Source organism: Pelodiscus sinensis, chromosome 6 (genome assembly GCF_052426305.1).
Source record: "Pelodiscus sinensis isolate ZL-2025 chromosome 6, ASM5242630v1, whole genome shotgun sequence".
In the NCBI taxonomy this organism is placed as follows: Eukaryota; Metazoa; Chordata; order Testudines; family Trionychidae; genus Pelodiscus; species Pelodiscus sinensis.
The window spans coordinates 30,823,245-30,838,553 of NC_143057.1; the positions used below are offsets into that span (position 1 = coordinate 30,823,245).

The window sequence follows — 15,309 nt, forward strand, 5'->3', positions numbered from 1 at the left end:
TTCATCTGTTTCCTAGGATGTGCATTATGTCTGCAAGTGTTATAATACTTCTGAGATTCACAATAATGAAAATAATAATTGAAAAATTCTTAATTAACTGTTGTTTTTATATTTAAGATAAAATTAGTTACTACAGTAAAAAGAATCCGTGCACTGTATAATAGTTTTTTGTGGAGCATTCAGCATGAATAGGTACTATCTTTTGGATTATTTTAGAGAATATTATTACTTTATTCTGTATAATGAATTTATTGAAAAATGACAAAAGAATGATAAAGATCTGTAAAATTGTATTTATTATGTTAATTGACTTATACAAGATGTTGTCTTCATGGACTGAAAAAATGAAAACAGTTGATTAGTCTGAAACTAGAGAGGTATGTTTTGCTGTTTGTGCCTCTTTCTTTGGTCTTAATTTACAAATCCTAGAAATAAGAATTTTCAGTGAGAATAACTTTTGCCAAAGGTGATTATTTGCATAAAAGTAGCATTTTAAAATATAGTGGTAAAGCTATTAAATTTAACATTTGTGTAGAGGGGGCAAAGAGTCCTAAAGCTAAATCTCCAATTTACTGTATAAATTGTAAAATTAATTGACAGTCCACGTCAGTCTGAAATGTCCTTCCTCCAGCTGGTAAAAGTTGATTTATTTAATTTATATTGGCAATTGTATATATTCACTCCTTATACATTAAGGTTACTAATCAAAACTTATTCTATGTTCTGACCTCAGTTTTGTATTCTTCTACCACAAAAATGGAAAATAGAAATGTCAAAAATATATTTTTATAATTTAATTGATTTTGTGGTGGTAGAAACAATCACTTAGAAATAAAACCTAAGCAATTAATGTGCTTTGTTCTGAAAAAGTCCCATAATATGAAGCTAAAAAAACAATAGTTTGGTGTGAAATTTTCCCATCATGATGGTAAGAGGCAACAGAGAATTGATTCAAAAACCACCCAGAAGATAAAACAACTTTAGAAACTGTTAACATTGCGGGGAGAGAGATTGAATAGCATAAATGAAATGAAGATTTATAAATTCTACCTTGGATGTTAAAACAAAATGTCATATTGAAGATAGAAGGCTGCTTAGAAGTAGCATTGTTGGGTTAATTAGCTACCAGGCAGAAGAGATCATAACCTTGCAAAGGGTCAAAGCATGTTAAAACTGGAAGTATGGAGAGCTGTTACTCTGTCTGAATCCCATATGGAAGCCCACTGTCTTTAACATCATATCTAAGAGCTAGAGGATGGTAGACTCTTTACCTTGGATAACTTCATTCCATTATTTCCATATAGTTATATGCACTTTTTAAAAATGTCATTCTGCTAATATATTTGCATGTACCCATTACACTACACATCATTGATTGTCTCTTTTATTCCTTTAATGTGGGTGGTATTACAAATTTTAATAAAAGGACCAGTATGTGTTGTAGATAGGGTTGTGTCTTTCATTCTGCATAGGAAACACAGCATATTTCTTTGACATGATAGTTTTGACCCAATCACCCATTTAGGAAGTTGACAGTAAATGGTTGAATTTGTTGTATAGTTAGCCTGTTTTTTTTTTAAAGTATTTATTTTGACTTCTGACTCAAATTATGTAGCATGGAAAAAATATGTATGTTCTCTCTCTATTTCTCAAACTACCCTTCATTTTGACTTCCATAAGTCTGAGCCAACGTCTATTAAGTCAAAGTAGAGACACTATTGATATAAATAGGCTTTGGACCAGTCCTGAAAATCTGTGACTTTCATTAGTTTTACATTTTCCTTACAAATGTTCTATTCATCCGTGACAAAATCTTAAACTCTCAAAAATAGTAGCTTGCTGATTTGGCTTTTTATGGTACTATACCTCATTGTTACCATCCTGGAGTATGATGGCTTTGATTAAAGCTTGCTCATTTTTGTTAGTTTTTCATGTCTTGTCTACTTTTTTTTTTATTTCTTTGTTGCATGAAGTTGACTTGACTAATCAATTTGTAATCTAATGTATAAATATTGGAGTTTTATTGAAGCCAGAGACAATTTGCCAGTTTTTTAGTGTGTAAACACTATATACGTACCTATTCTTAATATTGTTATTAGTCAACAAGCTAGGATTCAAAGCCTGAACAGCTCAAATGTAGAATTCTCTGCATTTAAGGAATATGTTTACAATCACTGTATAATGTTTGTAGATTATTTTCCTTTAAAAATCATATACAGCCTCGGGAACTCTTCTTTCCAGCATGCAATCTAGCAAATAATCACTTGATGCCTTTTGTCACTAAACTTTGTCCACCCTAGAGCAAAAATCCCTGTTTTATAGTTATCTTGGATTATGTTCTGCCAACATAGGTTAATGAAAGTTATAGTTGAAATAACATCTGTCAAGAATGCAGATCATTAGTAAGTACACTTAAAATGAATCCTTATAGGTTGTAATCCATCTGGAAAAAATCCCAAATGTTACATTCAGAAGGTAATTGGGAAATTATTTTTTGTTGTTTTGTTTTGTTTTTGTTTTTGTTTTTTTATCAATCAGTATTTCCCTTTGGGAAAAATAAGAATAGTTCACCCTTCTTAATCTATCCTGATTAACAGAGATTAAATGTAAGGTTGAAAGATGTAATTATCTTGGTAGTATCTAGCTTCTGATATGCTTATGTCACTTCATTAGTGAAATAAATAGGTTTTTTTTTTTTAAATAAATGAAGCTAAAGGTTAAAGTTTCCAGTGGTGTTTTTTCCTTGGCTTTATATCAGAGTGGTAAACAACCAATTTAAACGACATTTGTGAACACTATGACTCAATTTTTTTTAAATTACGATTTTAGATCTACCAGCTAAAATAAATATGATAAACTGCGCTGTTTTATTACATTCCATTTAAAGGGTAAAGTTGTCTAAAAGTCTAGCTAACAACTCTACATTATTGAACCATTTAAGTATGTCAAACATAGAGAATTGCTTCTTGTGAGTATTTGCCATCTCTCACCCATATTACCTACTAGCAAGTCAAAACAATAGAAGCAATCTCCGCTCATATTTTAGAACATAAACAAAAGAATTACAATTTTGTTTTGTATTTTGTTCTCCATGCAAAAGGAGAACAGGAAGATATTCTCTAAAAGTCTTGGGTGAATTGTTCTTGTTGCACTTGGCAAAGTGCATATGACTCTGGTTGAAAGAAAGGTGAGAGTTCAGTACATTCATTATATCTCTAGTCTCCCTCAAATTAGCACTCACTAAAATATAGAGTGGTAGTAGGTGTACAGAATTATATTTTTCACATTAAAATATTTAAGATCTGTGTCTTAATGAATTACATTGAATGGTAGCAGAAGTTTTCTCTTATTGAAATGTAGCATCGTGCTTTGTTAGTAAATGAATGAGCAAGGGTTCCATTTCAGGAGGGTACGGGGGGCAGAGACAGACTATTATAAAGTGATATTTTTGCACTTGTTAAGAACATGTATTTTACTCATGTTTTGCCTTGATGGTTTATGTTAAATTTTGTTACACATTTATGCTGAGAACTAATACTTTAGAACAAAAATATTGTTGCATTGATTGAAATCATTTTAAACATGTCTGGTTTGGAGTTTCACTCAAAACTGAGCCCAGGTTTTTTGGTAACATCCATGAACCTAATTTATTTAAAGATTCGCATTGAAACCATGCTCTTGGCTTTGACATCAAAGCTAGCGAAACTTGGCAATTTCAGCTGATTTCGTGTTTAAACTTTTGGGCTCATTTAAACCCAAAGCTCAAAGGGAAATTCTGGGAGATACGCACTCACAATATAGCAAGCCAAATGAAAGATTATCAGAACCTCTAGAAAATTGAAACAATAGACTTTCACACAATTTAAGTATAATCATCCTATAAAAATACTCCTATTTTACACCATCATTTTTCTCCCAGTTAAAGCTGGTGAGAAGATTGAAACTGACACAGACAATTGACCTTGTTAAAGTGCTTTCTTTATTTGATTTATCACCTGTTAGTGGCAGTTTATATTAGATATGTTGTGGGTATGCCCCAAAAGATACCATCTGTGCCTCTTACTATAGAGTCACTAAAGTACTCTGCATGTAAGTATTTACGCACCAAAATTCTATATTAAATGACTTAGTGAGTGAGTTTTCATGGGATTCTGTCCTATTGCCACTGAAGTTAATGACAAAATACTTTTTTAATTCAGTGGAAGCAGAACTAGATCATAGTCTTTAATAATTGTATCAGTTCATTTCAGTACCACCTAGATTGCTCCTTGATGTGTGTTTGTTTTTGTGTCTTTATTTATAGTTAAAAAGCAAAAGAATAATTGTTCAATTAAATAGTGTAACTGATTTGAATACCTGGGGAAGCGAACCAACTCTCTGCAATACAGTAGTCTGATAATGCAGATGGATTAAATGACTCTCCATGAGTCCAACAAACAATTTTTGTTCCTTGGCTGTGTAAATTAGTTTTTTGGTTGCATAAATTCCCTGAAATGCTCACCATTTGTCTCAAAAGCCTAGATCAGTGAACAGAAAATTAATATGTGGTACTGGACTCTTGAATACTTTGGGGACTATCTGAGGTCACAAGTGTTATGAGTTCTGCTATTTCCATATATTTCTGAAAGACCCAAAGATACCATCACATATCTAACATCTCTAAAGAGAACTACCTTCACTTGAAAAAAAGTCACCATAGAATAGACATTGAGCAATCTCAAAATGTACTAAGAAGTGTTGTGTTGTAGAGCTATGTTAATAATATCCTAATACATTTGTTGTGTAATTATCTAATTTACTCTTCTTCGTTGTCTCCTATTTGAAATAGCTCCAGTGGCTCTTAGACAACTATGAAACAGCAGAAGGAGTGAGTCTCCCCAGAAGTACCCTTTACAATCATTACTTACGACACTGTCAGGAGCACAAGTTGGACCCAGTTAATGCTGCCTCCTTTGGAAAACTCATAAGGTCGATTTTCATGGGGCTACGGACCAGGAGACTAGGAACCAGGTTTGTGTCAAATAATGAAATCTTTGATTATAACATAGACACAGTGTAGTGACCTCTGTGATAACGAACCTAGTACATGAAACACTAAACAAGCTGAAGAAAACATTACTTAAATGTTAAAATGTTTGTTCTGTCAGTTTCTCATGTAATGTCAAACTGTGCCAAGTTACAGACCATTACATTTCTTCTTGTCCTGGAGTCACTTGTTAATTTTGAAACATACACAACAGATGTATAGCAATACAAATTTAATATAAGCTGTTGGTTGGAAAACAATGCAGTCAGATGGAGAATAATTACTGTATTTCCTATGAGGTTAAAAATCTAGTTATATTTTGGGTTTTTTATTATTTTTATACAATACTTTAAGTATATTCTGAGCACAAAGTGATGATTGATCATTTACACGTTAGATCATGCCACTGTTCTGCCTTTTCAGATAAAAATAAATGAGAGATTTAAGCTAAATATTTTTATTAACTGTTTTGTTTTTTGGTGTTTGTAAGGGACTGTTATTTAATGCTGCCATGATTCGACAGCTTAATTACAAATAGTTTTAATTCCTTATTTATAAATTACTGTTACTGTTTTTATTTCATGCAGTGGTATTTCAGTGTAATATGATAACTAAATATGAGGGACAGTAAGTGTAAAAATAGAGGAGTTATTTATTCTGTATTTACCTAGTGTAGTGGGCTACTGTTCAAGCTTCATAGCACATTCCATTCACTCGTTTACAGATTTTCCAAACACTTACCTCTTGAGCTAAAATGTTCCATGCTTTGTTCTATCTGAAGGAAAAATATTTATGATTAGTTTTTCGTAAATGTGAGTTTAAACTTTTTTGCCATTTTAAGTTACAAAAGAGTAAGGAAACAATGATTCTTACTCACCGTTGTTGTTGTTGTTATTGTTTTAAACAAGCCTATAACAAAATTGGTGAGTTTTGACATTTGCAATGTGTCTGTTATTTTCTTTGAAAAAATAAATAGTTTTGATTTAACCAATGAAGGAGAGTTTGGAAATAGTGTATTGAACAAGCCCAGTAAACAATGTGTTTAAATCTTTTAAGTATAAACAGATGCATGCTTACAATAATTGTGCTATACAATTTGTTCAAGAACTATAAACATCTTACTGGAAAGTTCCACAAAGCTGAATAGTTCAATTTTTTTTTTCATTTTTTGTTTCCTTGTTCAGTCCCTCCAGATATCAGTACTGCAGCAGCATGTTTTCAATGGTGTCAAAGGCTGCTGACAGAGTTAATAAAACTTTCACATACACCTGACCTTTTTTCCGTGTTACTAAAAGTATTTTGTCAATCAAATATTTTCTATGCCATACCCAACCTTAAAATAAAACTGCAAATAATCTGGGAAATTAAAAAGACCATATATCCCCACAGCCTTTTAATAATCTTCAATCTTCTCCACTATTAAGAGGGTTCAAGATAATGTAGTAATTGGCACTGATGTCAGATGGCAGTTTCTTAAGCAATTTACTTAAGGATGGCTAGATTTAGCCATGAGGAGCTTGGCCCATTTTGCTTGCTGCACTCTACACCTTCCCAACACATCCATTTGTTTACCTGTGGGCAAAATATGGCCCACAAGCTATATCCAACCTGCCAAACCTTCGGATCTGTCCCGCCACAGTAGTCTGGGTTGCTAATATCTTGCCTGCCATGCCCCCATGCTCAAAATGGCACTTGCTGGGGCCAGCTTGTGCATCTCTGTGCAACACGCGCCATGGGTCTGTGCAACACGCGCCATGGGAGAAGGAGGGCTCCACATGCTGCCTTGCCCCCAGCACAATCCTTGCAACCAATGGGAGCTGCCTGAGCCATGCTTGCATGTGCAAGCGGCTGGCAGAACCCCCTTTTTCTATGGTACATGCTGTGCAGAGAGACATGCTGGCTCTAGCAGCGGGCCACTTTGAAAGACATGTTGGGCCATGGCAGATTATGAACCTGTCTGAGGGCCCTGCTGGCTGGGAGCCTTAGAGTAAGCACCTCCCAGTCAGAGCTTGTACCTGGCACCCCAGCTATTCATGCACCTTAGCTTCTTGCCACAGATCACATCCTCCTCCTGCTCAAATCCCCATGCCCTAGTTCATAATCCTCTCCTTCACCCAAACTCTCTCCCAGACCCCCTCTCCCATCCCAGTCTCCTATCCTGAGCTCCCTTCTGCACCCAATCTCCATCCCAGATCTTGCACCTCCATTAATATTATAGAAGAGCAAGCACTTACCAAATTCTTGGAGTGTCCCCTCCTCATAAAAAATTATTGCCCATGCCTGCATTTATCTCATATTTTACTACGGGTCCAGTGGAAGCCTCTGACTGGTGCACTATTGTCACTTTTATCTGTAAAATATAGTTGGTAAACTCCTTGTACCCGAGATGAGCTCAAACATTTCCTGAGAGAGACTGTTTGAATTACTGCTGCACAGTTTGTCTGGTCTTAACTATGTTGGTCCAGTCGCAGGGAGTTTCTTAACTCTAGCCACAGTCACAAGAGCGATGACTACTGTCTGCTGCATCAGAAGGAGCTCTCTCCCTCTGTGCTCTAGAGCAGTGGTTCTCAAACTTTTTGGGCTCCGGAGCTCTTTACATGCGTAAAAATTTATGCAGAGCCCCAGCGGTCCACTGGTTGTATGTGTTGTACCTCTCGATGTTTCCAGTTTGTCAACCTCGCGGAGCCCCTGGAGATGTCTCGTGGAGCCCTGGGGCTCCATGGAGCACAGTTTGAGAAACACTGGCCTAGAGTCTACCATTACTGTTTTGTAGGACACACATGGTAGTTGGACAGGGTAAAAGAAGAGGACATGTAGAGCCAATTGGTAATTTAGGGCAGAAGATATTGGCAGTGTCCAAACATTGATCATTGTGTACTTAAGAATTCTGAAATCGTACTTCATCCATCAATTTGTATCCAGTCTTATAAAACCCAATTCGGGGCTCAGGAGATTGCATTTTAACTCTTCAAGGATGTAAAATGCTTCAATCTCAACATCCAGTGCTGAGATCAAAATGCTCTTTTCACACTCCATATGCATCAGGTAAAATATCATTTAGGTCTTGTCTAGATTCAGAAAAAAATATATTCAAACATGTTAGCTATTGTTTTAAAATAACACCTTTTTTCTTATGTAGGAAAGGATTTAAGTATAATCCTTCAGTTAGACTTAGAATGTTTTCCTACAAGGGCCTCCTGATCCTGTATTTGACTCTACACGGGCAGACAACTGCCTCTATGTTCAGCTCCATTGAATGCAGTAGAGCTCCATATAGGTTCAAGGGTCCATCTGTGCTTAAAATTATTATTGTGGATCGACAAGCCTGAAATCTAGGTGCATTTCTGCCTATAATATTGTTGGCATTGCTCAACCTAAACTTCTGAACAGTGTTTCCTCTAAGCTGAGTGCTTTCACGGTCATGCACTGAAATGTTTAGGTCTGCCCACATCATTTTAAGAGCCGCTCCAGCAGCACTAACCGCTCACCTTCCTGCTGGAATGGAAGGTGAATGGCGGCGGCCAGTGGCCTGGTGTGTTCCTAGTGACAGACATCTGCCCTTTTGCTCAGACTGGAGCCAGGGCACGTGAGACGAGGCTGTTCCGGTGAGGCTGCCCCAGCTGGAATGGGTCCTGCGTGGCTGCTGCTTTACTGCAACAGGAGTTGGGGCTACCCGCAGTGTCATTTTTAGTACTGTGGTCCCACAGGGCCTGGGACTGCGGTACTAAAAATAGTACCGCGGGCGGCCTCTGCTCCAGTCCCAGCATGCAGTCTCACCCCAGGAGCAGCTGGGGCTGTGTACTTTTTAAAAGCTGTAAAACAAGGTTTCTAAATGTAGTAAAGATATTTCCTTCTTCAAATGGAAGGAGGACATCTAGTGTGTAGAATTTTGCTCAAGACACTAAATTCTTGTAGTATTTTTCTAGAAAAATGGCCAAAGTTATCAGCCAACAAAAATGCACACAGATGCAATATAAACCTAGCTAATCTAATATCAAGGTAACAGAAACTTGGTTATAATGGTACAAAGCCAAGATAGGAATACATGTGCCTCACAAACTCCCTATTACAGGCAGGGCCAGAACAAGAGGGTATGACTGCTGAAAAGGAGATGTGTCTGGGACATTTCCTACACAACAATTATCACACATTTTTCATGTAATTAATAGCCAACAAAAAAGTCCTTGCTTTTGTCTCTGGAAGGAAGAAAACTGAAAGAACACTGATACTTAACTTAAACTATTTAGTGCTAAGTGAAAATACAAGTAGTGATATTCTCTTTACTAACATTCACATATGGAATCTGATATTTTCCTCAGTATTTGCAAACTAATAATAATGAAATAATTCTTCTGTTGCTGTCCAAAATTATTAATTTGCCTCAGGTAGAAATCTCCCATTTCCATAGCATATTTTTTCTCCATGTCAGCAAAGGCAGTTTTTCGCAGAGTTCTGATTTTTAACTTAAACCTTACCTTCCGAAGAAAAATATTGTTGAAAAATAAAGATAATTGCTTACACAATGTTTTTTCAACGTGGTGACAGGATTTCACTATTCTTCTATTCACATGAACAATGTTTCCTATTTTATACTCTTTCAAAATTATGTGATTTCAAGTCTATGTACTAAAAAGATTGTTATGCTTAAAAGTTTTACTATACATATGAATAAGATCAAAACAAAGAACATTACAATACATTTATTAAGATTATTGACTATGTTAGTTTAATTGAAATGGTAGATTACAAACTTTACCTTGTCATGGGATGGGCAGGAATGGGTTCCACGGATTTACAGATCTTTTGGATCTGGATAGTATGGATTATTTTCACTGCATATTCATCAGTTTAAGGGGCTTTTGGCTTACATTGATGTAAGGGGCAGAAGTTGATTTTATGAACCCCGTGGTATTATTCAAGTGAATAATAGTGAATCAGGAGAAAAGATTGGAAAAGAGACTCTTCCAATTTCTGTACCCTATTTTCCTGTCGAGATAGATTGTAAGACTTTAAAGAAGAGAAATTTACAATTTCTGTTTTATCAGCTTTCGTTTTTTTAATTCTTATCCTTTCATAAAGGGGGAACTCCAAATATCATTACTATGGGATTCGTGTCAAGCCAGATTCTCCTCTTAATCGGCTACAAGAGGACATGCAATATATGGCTATGAGACAACAACCCATGCAGCAGAAACAGAGGTACAGTGTGGATGATGTAACTATATTAAATGAACACTTTTTCATATTTTGAAGCCTGGGAGGATTGCTTCAGTGCAGAACTGTCCAGAGGGGATGATCGCTGCAGGTGGGACAGGGCAATCAATCCCAAAAGTGACATATTTGTCACTTCTGCCCAGAGCTTCTCATCTCCCTCTAGGAGCCACTCTGCTTCAATGTAATGCCACGCTTCTCTATCAGCATTGTTGGAAATTACTTGTCTATATGAAATAGTTAATAAATCTTTCTTGTATGCATATATTTTTCTGTACAAGGAAAAGAAGTTAAAAGAATGAAGGATGCTTACATATGTGGTTTTTTTTAATATTAGACTGATTTCCTTTTTGACCCATTAAATAGATACGGAGTCTGAAGGATAGCTGTTAGTCTGTAACTTTAAAAATAAGCAGTCCTGTGGCACCTTGGAGACTAACAAAAATATATACAGCCAGTCCCCGAGTTGCGAACGGTCGACCTACCACTGTTCTCAGTTATGACCAGAGCTGTCATAAATGGCAGACCCCGCGTTATGACCGCAATCCACGCTTACGAACACTGTGGTCGCGTGTAACACAATGAGGTCCAACTTACGAACGAACCGAGTTACGACCAATTGCTCTGTCCGTAACCGGTTCGTAAGTTGGAGAGAGGCTGTAGTATCATGAGCTTTCATGGTTAAAACCCACTTCATCATTTGAGTTGAAGTGGAAATAAGACACCAAGATGTATGTAACATCAGAAGTAGTACCTATCAATTGTAGGACCCATGTTAATGAAGCTAATTAAGTGGTCTGGATGTGTCCCATTCACAGCTTTTGATGTGAACATGTGGATGTTAAAGGCAGGGGAAACTGGCTTTGTAATGCGTTAACCAGTTAATGTCTTTGTTCAAGCCCAGGGTAACTGTCAATTTTGTAGATGAATTTCAGTTCTGCAGTCTCTCTCTGTAATTGGGTAGTTAAATTCCTTTGTAGAAGAGTGGATAGTTTTAAATCCATGATTGTGTGACCAGACAGATTAAAATGTTCCCCTACATGTTTTTGTGTGTTATCATTTCTGATGTCTGTTTTGTGTCTGTTTATCCTTTGTTGTAGAGACTGTCCTGTTTCGCCAATATACATGGGGGAGGGGCATTTGCTGGCATTTGATGGCATATATCATATTAGAAGATGTGCAGTTATGTGAGCCTCTGATGTTATGTGGTTAGGCCCTGTGGAGATGTCACTTGTATAGATGCGTGGACAGAGTTGGCAATGGGTTTGTTGCAGAGGTAGGTTCCTGAGGTTTGTTGCAGGGGTAGGTATCTGAGGTGTAATGTTTGGCTGCTGAAAATGATTTGCTTTTAGGTGGGGGGTGGGGTGGCTGTCTATAGGTGAGAATTGGCCTGTCTCTCAAGGTCTGTAAGAGTGAGGGATTGTTTTCCAGAATATGTTGTAGATTGTCAGTGATGTGCTGGAGGAGTTTAAGCTGGGGGCTGTAGGTGTGTGTTATTTTCCTTTTGGGGCCTGTCTTGAAGTAGTTGACCTCTGGGTACTTGTCTGGCTGTGTCTGGCTGCTCCCTTTCTCCCCCATGCTGCTGCCATTCATACAGAGGCGGGAGGCAGCTTTAAAGTGTACCAGATCCCACCGAGCTGGCTGCCCCCTCCCACCGCTGCACAGGGGGCGGGGGTCAGGCGGGATCCAATGTGTACAGGAAGCTGGCTTTTAAGTTGGATCCCCATGCATGCTGGCTTCCATGGAACCGCCTGTCCTCTCTCTCCCACGGTTGCTGCCTCCCACAGAAGCAGTGGCATGTGGGCTGGGACGGGGCATGCAGGAGCCAATGCATATGGAGAGCCAGCTTTCCCCCACATATAGGCTCCCGCTGAGCCGACTGCAACCCCTGCCTCTCATACAGAGGGAGCAGGGGCGGGGAAATGAGAGTCCTGTGCTCATGGGGAGCCAGCTTAAAAGCCGGGTCCCCACGAGCTCTGGCTCTGCCTCCTCTCCCCCTGTGTGTTACCACGTATCTGCTAAAAATTTCAGCAGATACACGTTTACACAAATAAATGCATTTTAACATCTCTATTCTGGATGGAAGCTAGAGGCATGTCGGTAAGAGTAATGGTCAATAGGTTTCCAGTATGAAGTGTTTGTGACCATTATTTATTTCTATTATAGTGTCCAGAAAGTGGATCTCTTGTGTGGCTTGGTCCAGGCTAAGGTTGATAGTGGGGTGGAAATGTTGAAATCCCTGAGGAATTCTTCAAGGGTCTCCTTCCCATGGCTTCATATGATGAAGATGTCATCAATGTAATTAAATGATGTTCAAGGTCAGCCATAAAAATGTTGGCATACTGTGGGGCCATGCAGGTATCCATAGCAGTACCACTGACTTAAAGGCATAAATTGACCCCACATTGGACAAAGTCGCATAGTTCAGCCACCAGGTATGCTGTGATATCATTGGGGATCATGTTCCTGACATCTTGTAGTCCATCCTTGTGTGGAATGTTGGTGTAAAGAGCTTCTACACCCATGGTGGCCAGGACGGCGCTTTTGTGAAGATTACTGATGCTCTGTAGTTTCCTTAGGTACTCATTGGTGCTTGAAGATAACTAGAAGTGCTAGTTGCGTAGGCACTGAGGAGAGAGTTAACATAGCAGATAATCATGTTGTAAGGGTGCCAATGCCAGAGATGATGGGAAGTACCAGATTTCCAGGTTTATGGACCTTGGGTAGCAGATAGAATACTCCTGGTTATGGTTCGGGGGGGGGGGGGAACGGAGGGGGGGGGGCATGTTTGTGTAGATTTGGTCCTGAGCTGTAGCAGGGAGTTTCTTGAGCTGATAGTGTTATTTCTTTTGGTATTCCTCAGTAGGATCAGAGGAAAGAGGCCTGTGTAATGTCATATTAGTGCATTGTCTAGCAGCCTTCTGTTTATAATCTGACCCATTCATGGTGACTACAGCAACCGCTTTGTCAGCCTCTTAATGTCAGAGTTGTTTTTGAGGCTGTGGGTAGTGTTGTTCTGCATGACTGAGGTTATATGTCACATGTTGTTTGTTTACAGTGTCAGCCTGTGCACATTTGCAGATGCAATCTGTGTAGAAGTCCAGATTGTCATTACAACCATCAGGAGGGGTCCACATGGAAATCGTCTTCCTTGAGGCTTGGTAGAGGGGGGTCAATACAGTGTTCAGGGGTATGTTGGAAATATTCCATCTGTTGGAGATGGTAAAAATAGGCTTCCAGGTCACCGCAGAACTGTATCCTGTGTGGGGGTGGCGGGGCAGAAAGGTAGTCCCCAGGATTGGGACAGACTCTTCTGCTCTGATAAGTGTGTGATTGGATAAATTAACAATGTTGTTAGGTGAGTTGAAGGCACCAGAGTTGTAGTACCCTGTGATATGTAGAAGTTTAGATAGTTTATTGACCGGTGCTGGACTAGAGAATTTGCCAGACCATAGGAGGTCAATATTGTCTAGCAGCATTACTAATAGTTGACTGCTTACCTGGGCTCTTAGACAACATTTAGGGCTAGATTAGAGCTAAATCATAGCACAGAACACTGAGAGCCAGAACTGGTGGCTATAAACAAACTTTATGGGACCATGGGAAACTTGGCCACGCTCATGATAAGTGGACATCCAGCTAACTAAAGTCATGCTGGAGCACAGATGTTGCTGGACCAGATAGTGCTGGATTAGAGAGTTTCAGCCTGTATCAGGATTGTTTCTTGATTCAGAGATAATTTGCATTAAACAACATTTTTTTCAGATTTAAATGACTGAAGGAGATGGTCCTGATATATTTTTAAAACATGGTATTCTTGTTTCCAATTCTAATGTGATCAGAATTGAACTTCTGTTAAGTTTGTTCTGAAGCTTCTAGATACACGTTAGCAAAAAGGCAAATGGTAAAGTTGCAAATATTAATACTAAAAGCAAAATATGATATACTTTTATTGAAATTTATCTCCACACAATCTTTTGGATTATTTTCTTCCAAATAGATTGAATCTGATAAGATACTTTATATGTCTAATTCCATTGTTCATATTTTATGATTACATCTTGTGTGTGGCGCTAATAAGACAATGGGTCAGATTTAGCCTGGGATTGACTTTTCCTTTGCAACAGGAAACACAGTGTATCTACCCTTCCAAAAAAGAGGGGAGGTGCTGGTTAGGAACCGACATGCCCAAGATGTCAAGATATGCTTTGATTAAATATTTTATCTAATCATCTGCCTCTAGTAGTTCTCCTGTGGAACCCTAGTTGTAATTTAAAGCAGCTCCATGCACTGTAAAATTTCAAGAAAGGAAAGTGGCAGTAAAACCATCTGTCTTCCCTTGGAGTATGTAACCACAAGAAGCCAAGATAGCAGAGGGAGCCACTGCAGAGATTTGCATACATTTGAAAAAGACTGCCTTAGACATATAGATTCTAGAGACGATTAAGACAGATATATAATTGATAGACTGATGTGATACCAGAAGAGGAGATATATGATATTTCTGAAATCAAGGAATACAGGAAAACTCAGGAAGTCAATGAAGACATCTCAAACACTGCAGAAAGAGGGCCATAGAAACAATTCTACGGAGAGAGCAGTCCCATGCAATTTACTCAGTGTTCTTTGTTGTCTCAAAAACAGTCAGGACCCAAAAACTATCTTCTGTCTCAAACCATCTGATAGTCATTTGAAAAACCAGCTTCACTTACACAAATAATAGTGATGGCAGTTGTAAATATTTATATTTTGATAGCACGCAGTGACTTAGGACTCCATTGTTCTAGGCGTTGTACAGAGAGAAAAAGAGGAGTCCTGATGCTAAAGGGCTTACAGCAGTGATGAATAACCTAGATTAGTGAGTGGGCCGCATGAAAGGCCCTCGTTCATCTCAGTGGGCCACAAGACTGTCATAACCAAGACTGTCTCCCAGGATAGGGTAGTTTTGCTAACTGCACTTATCTAAAATTTGTGGTGTGTGCTGATTGAACCATAGCAGAGATTTGATTGGATGCAGACGGCACGCACGGCTGTCACAGTCAATGCCAGGTGTAGTCAGCATGCACCTCACT

At 38.3% G+C, this 15,309-nt stretch overlaps 1 protein-coding gene across 10 annotated transcripts in view; it reads left to right on the forward strand.

The window, feature by feature from the left end:
- Window positions 1–15,309, forward strand: part of RFX3 (regulatory factor X3) — a 252,891-nt gene that overhangs the window by 179,397 nt on the left and 58,185 nt on the right. For all 10 annotated transcript variants that reach the window (XM_089779225.1, XM_089779226.1, XM_089779227.1 and 7 more), the window contains 2 exons: window positions 4,829–5,010; window positions 10,106–10,225. In XM_089779225.1, the coding sequence (XP_089635351.1) occupies window positions 4,829–5,010; window positions 10,106–10,225 (302 nt within the window). The remainder of the gene's footprint in view (window positions 1–4,828; window positions 5,011–10,105; window positions 10,226–15,309) is intronic.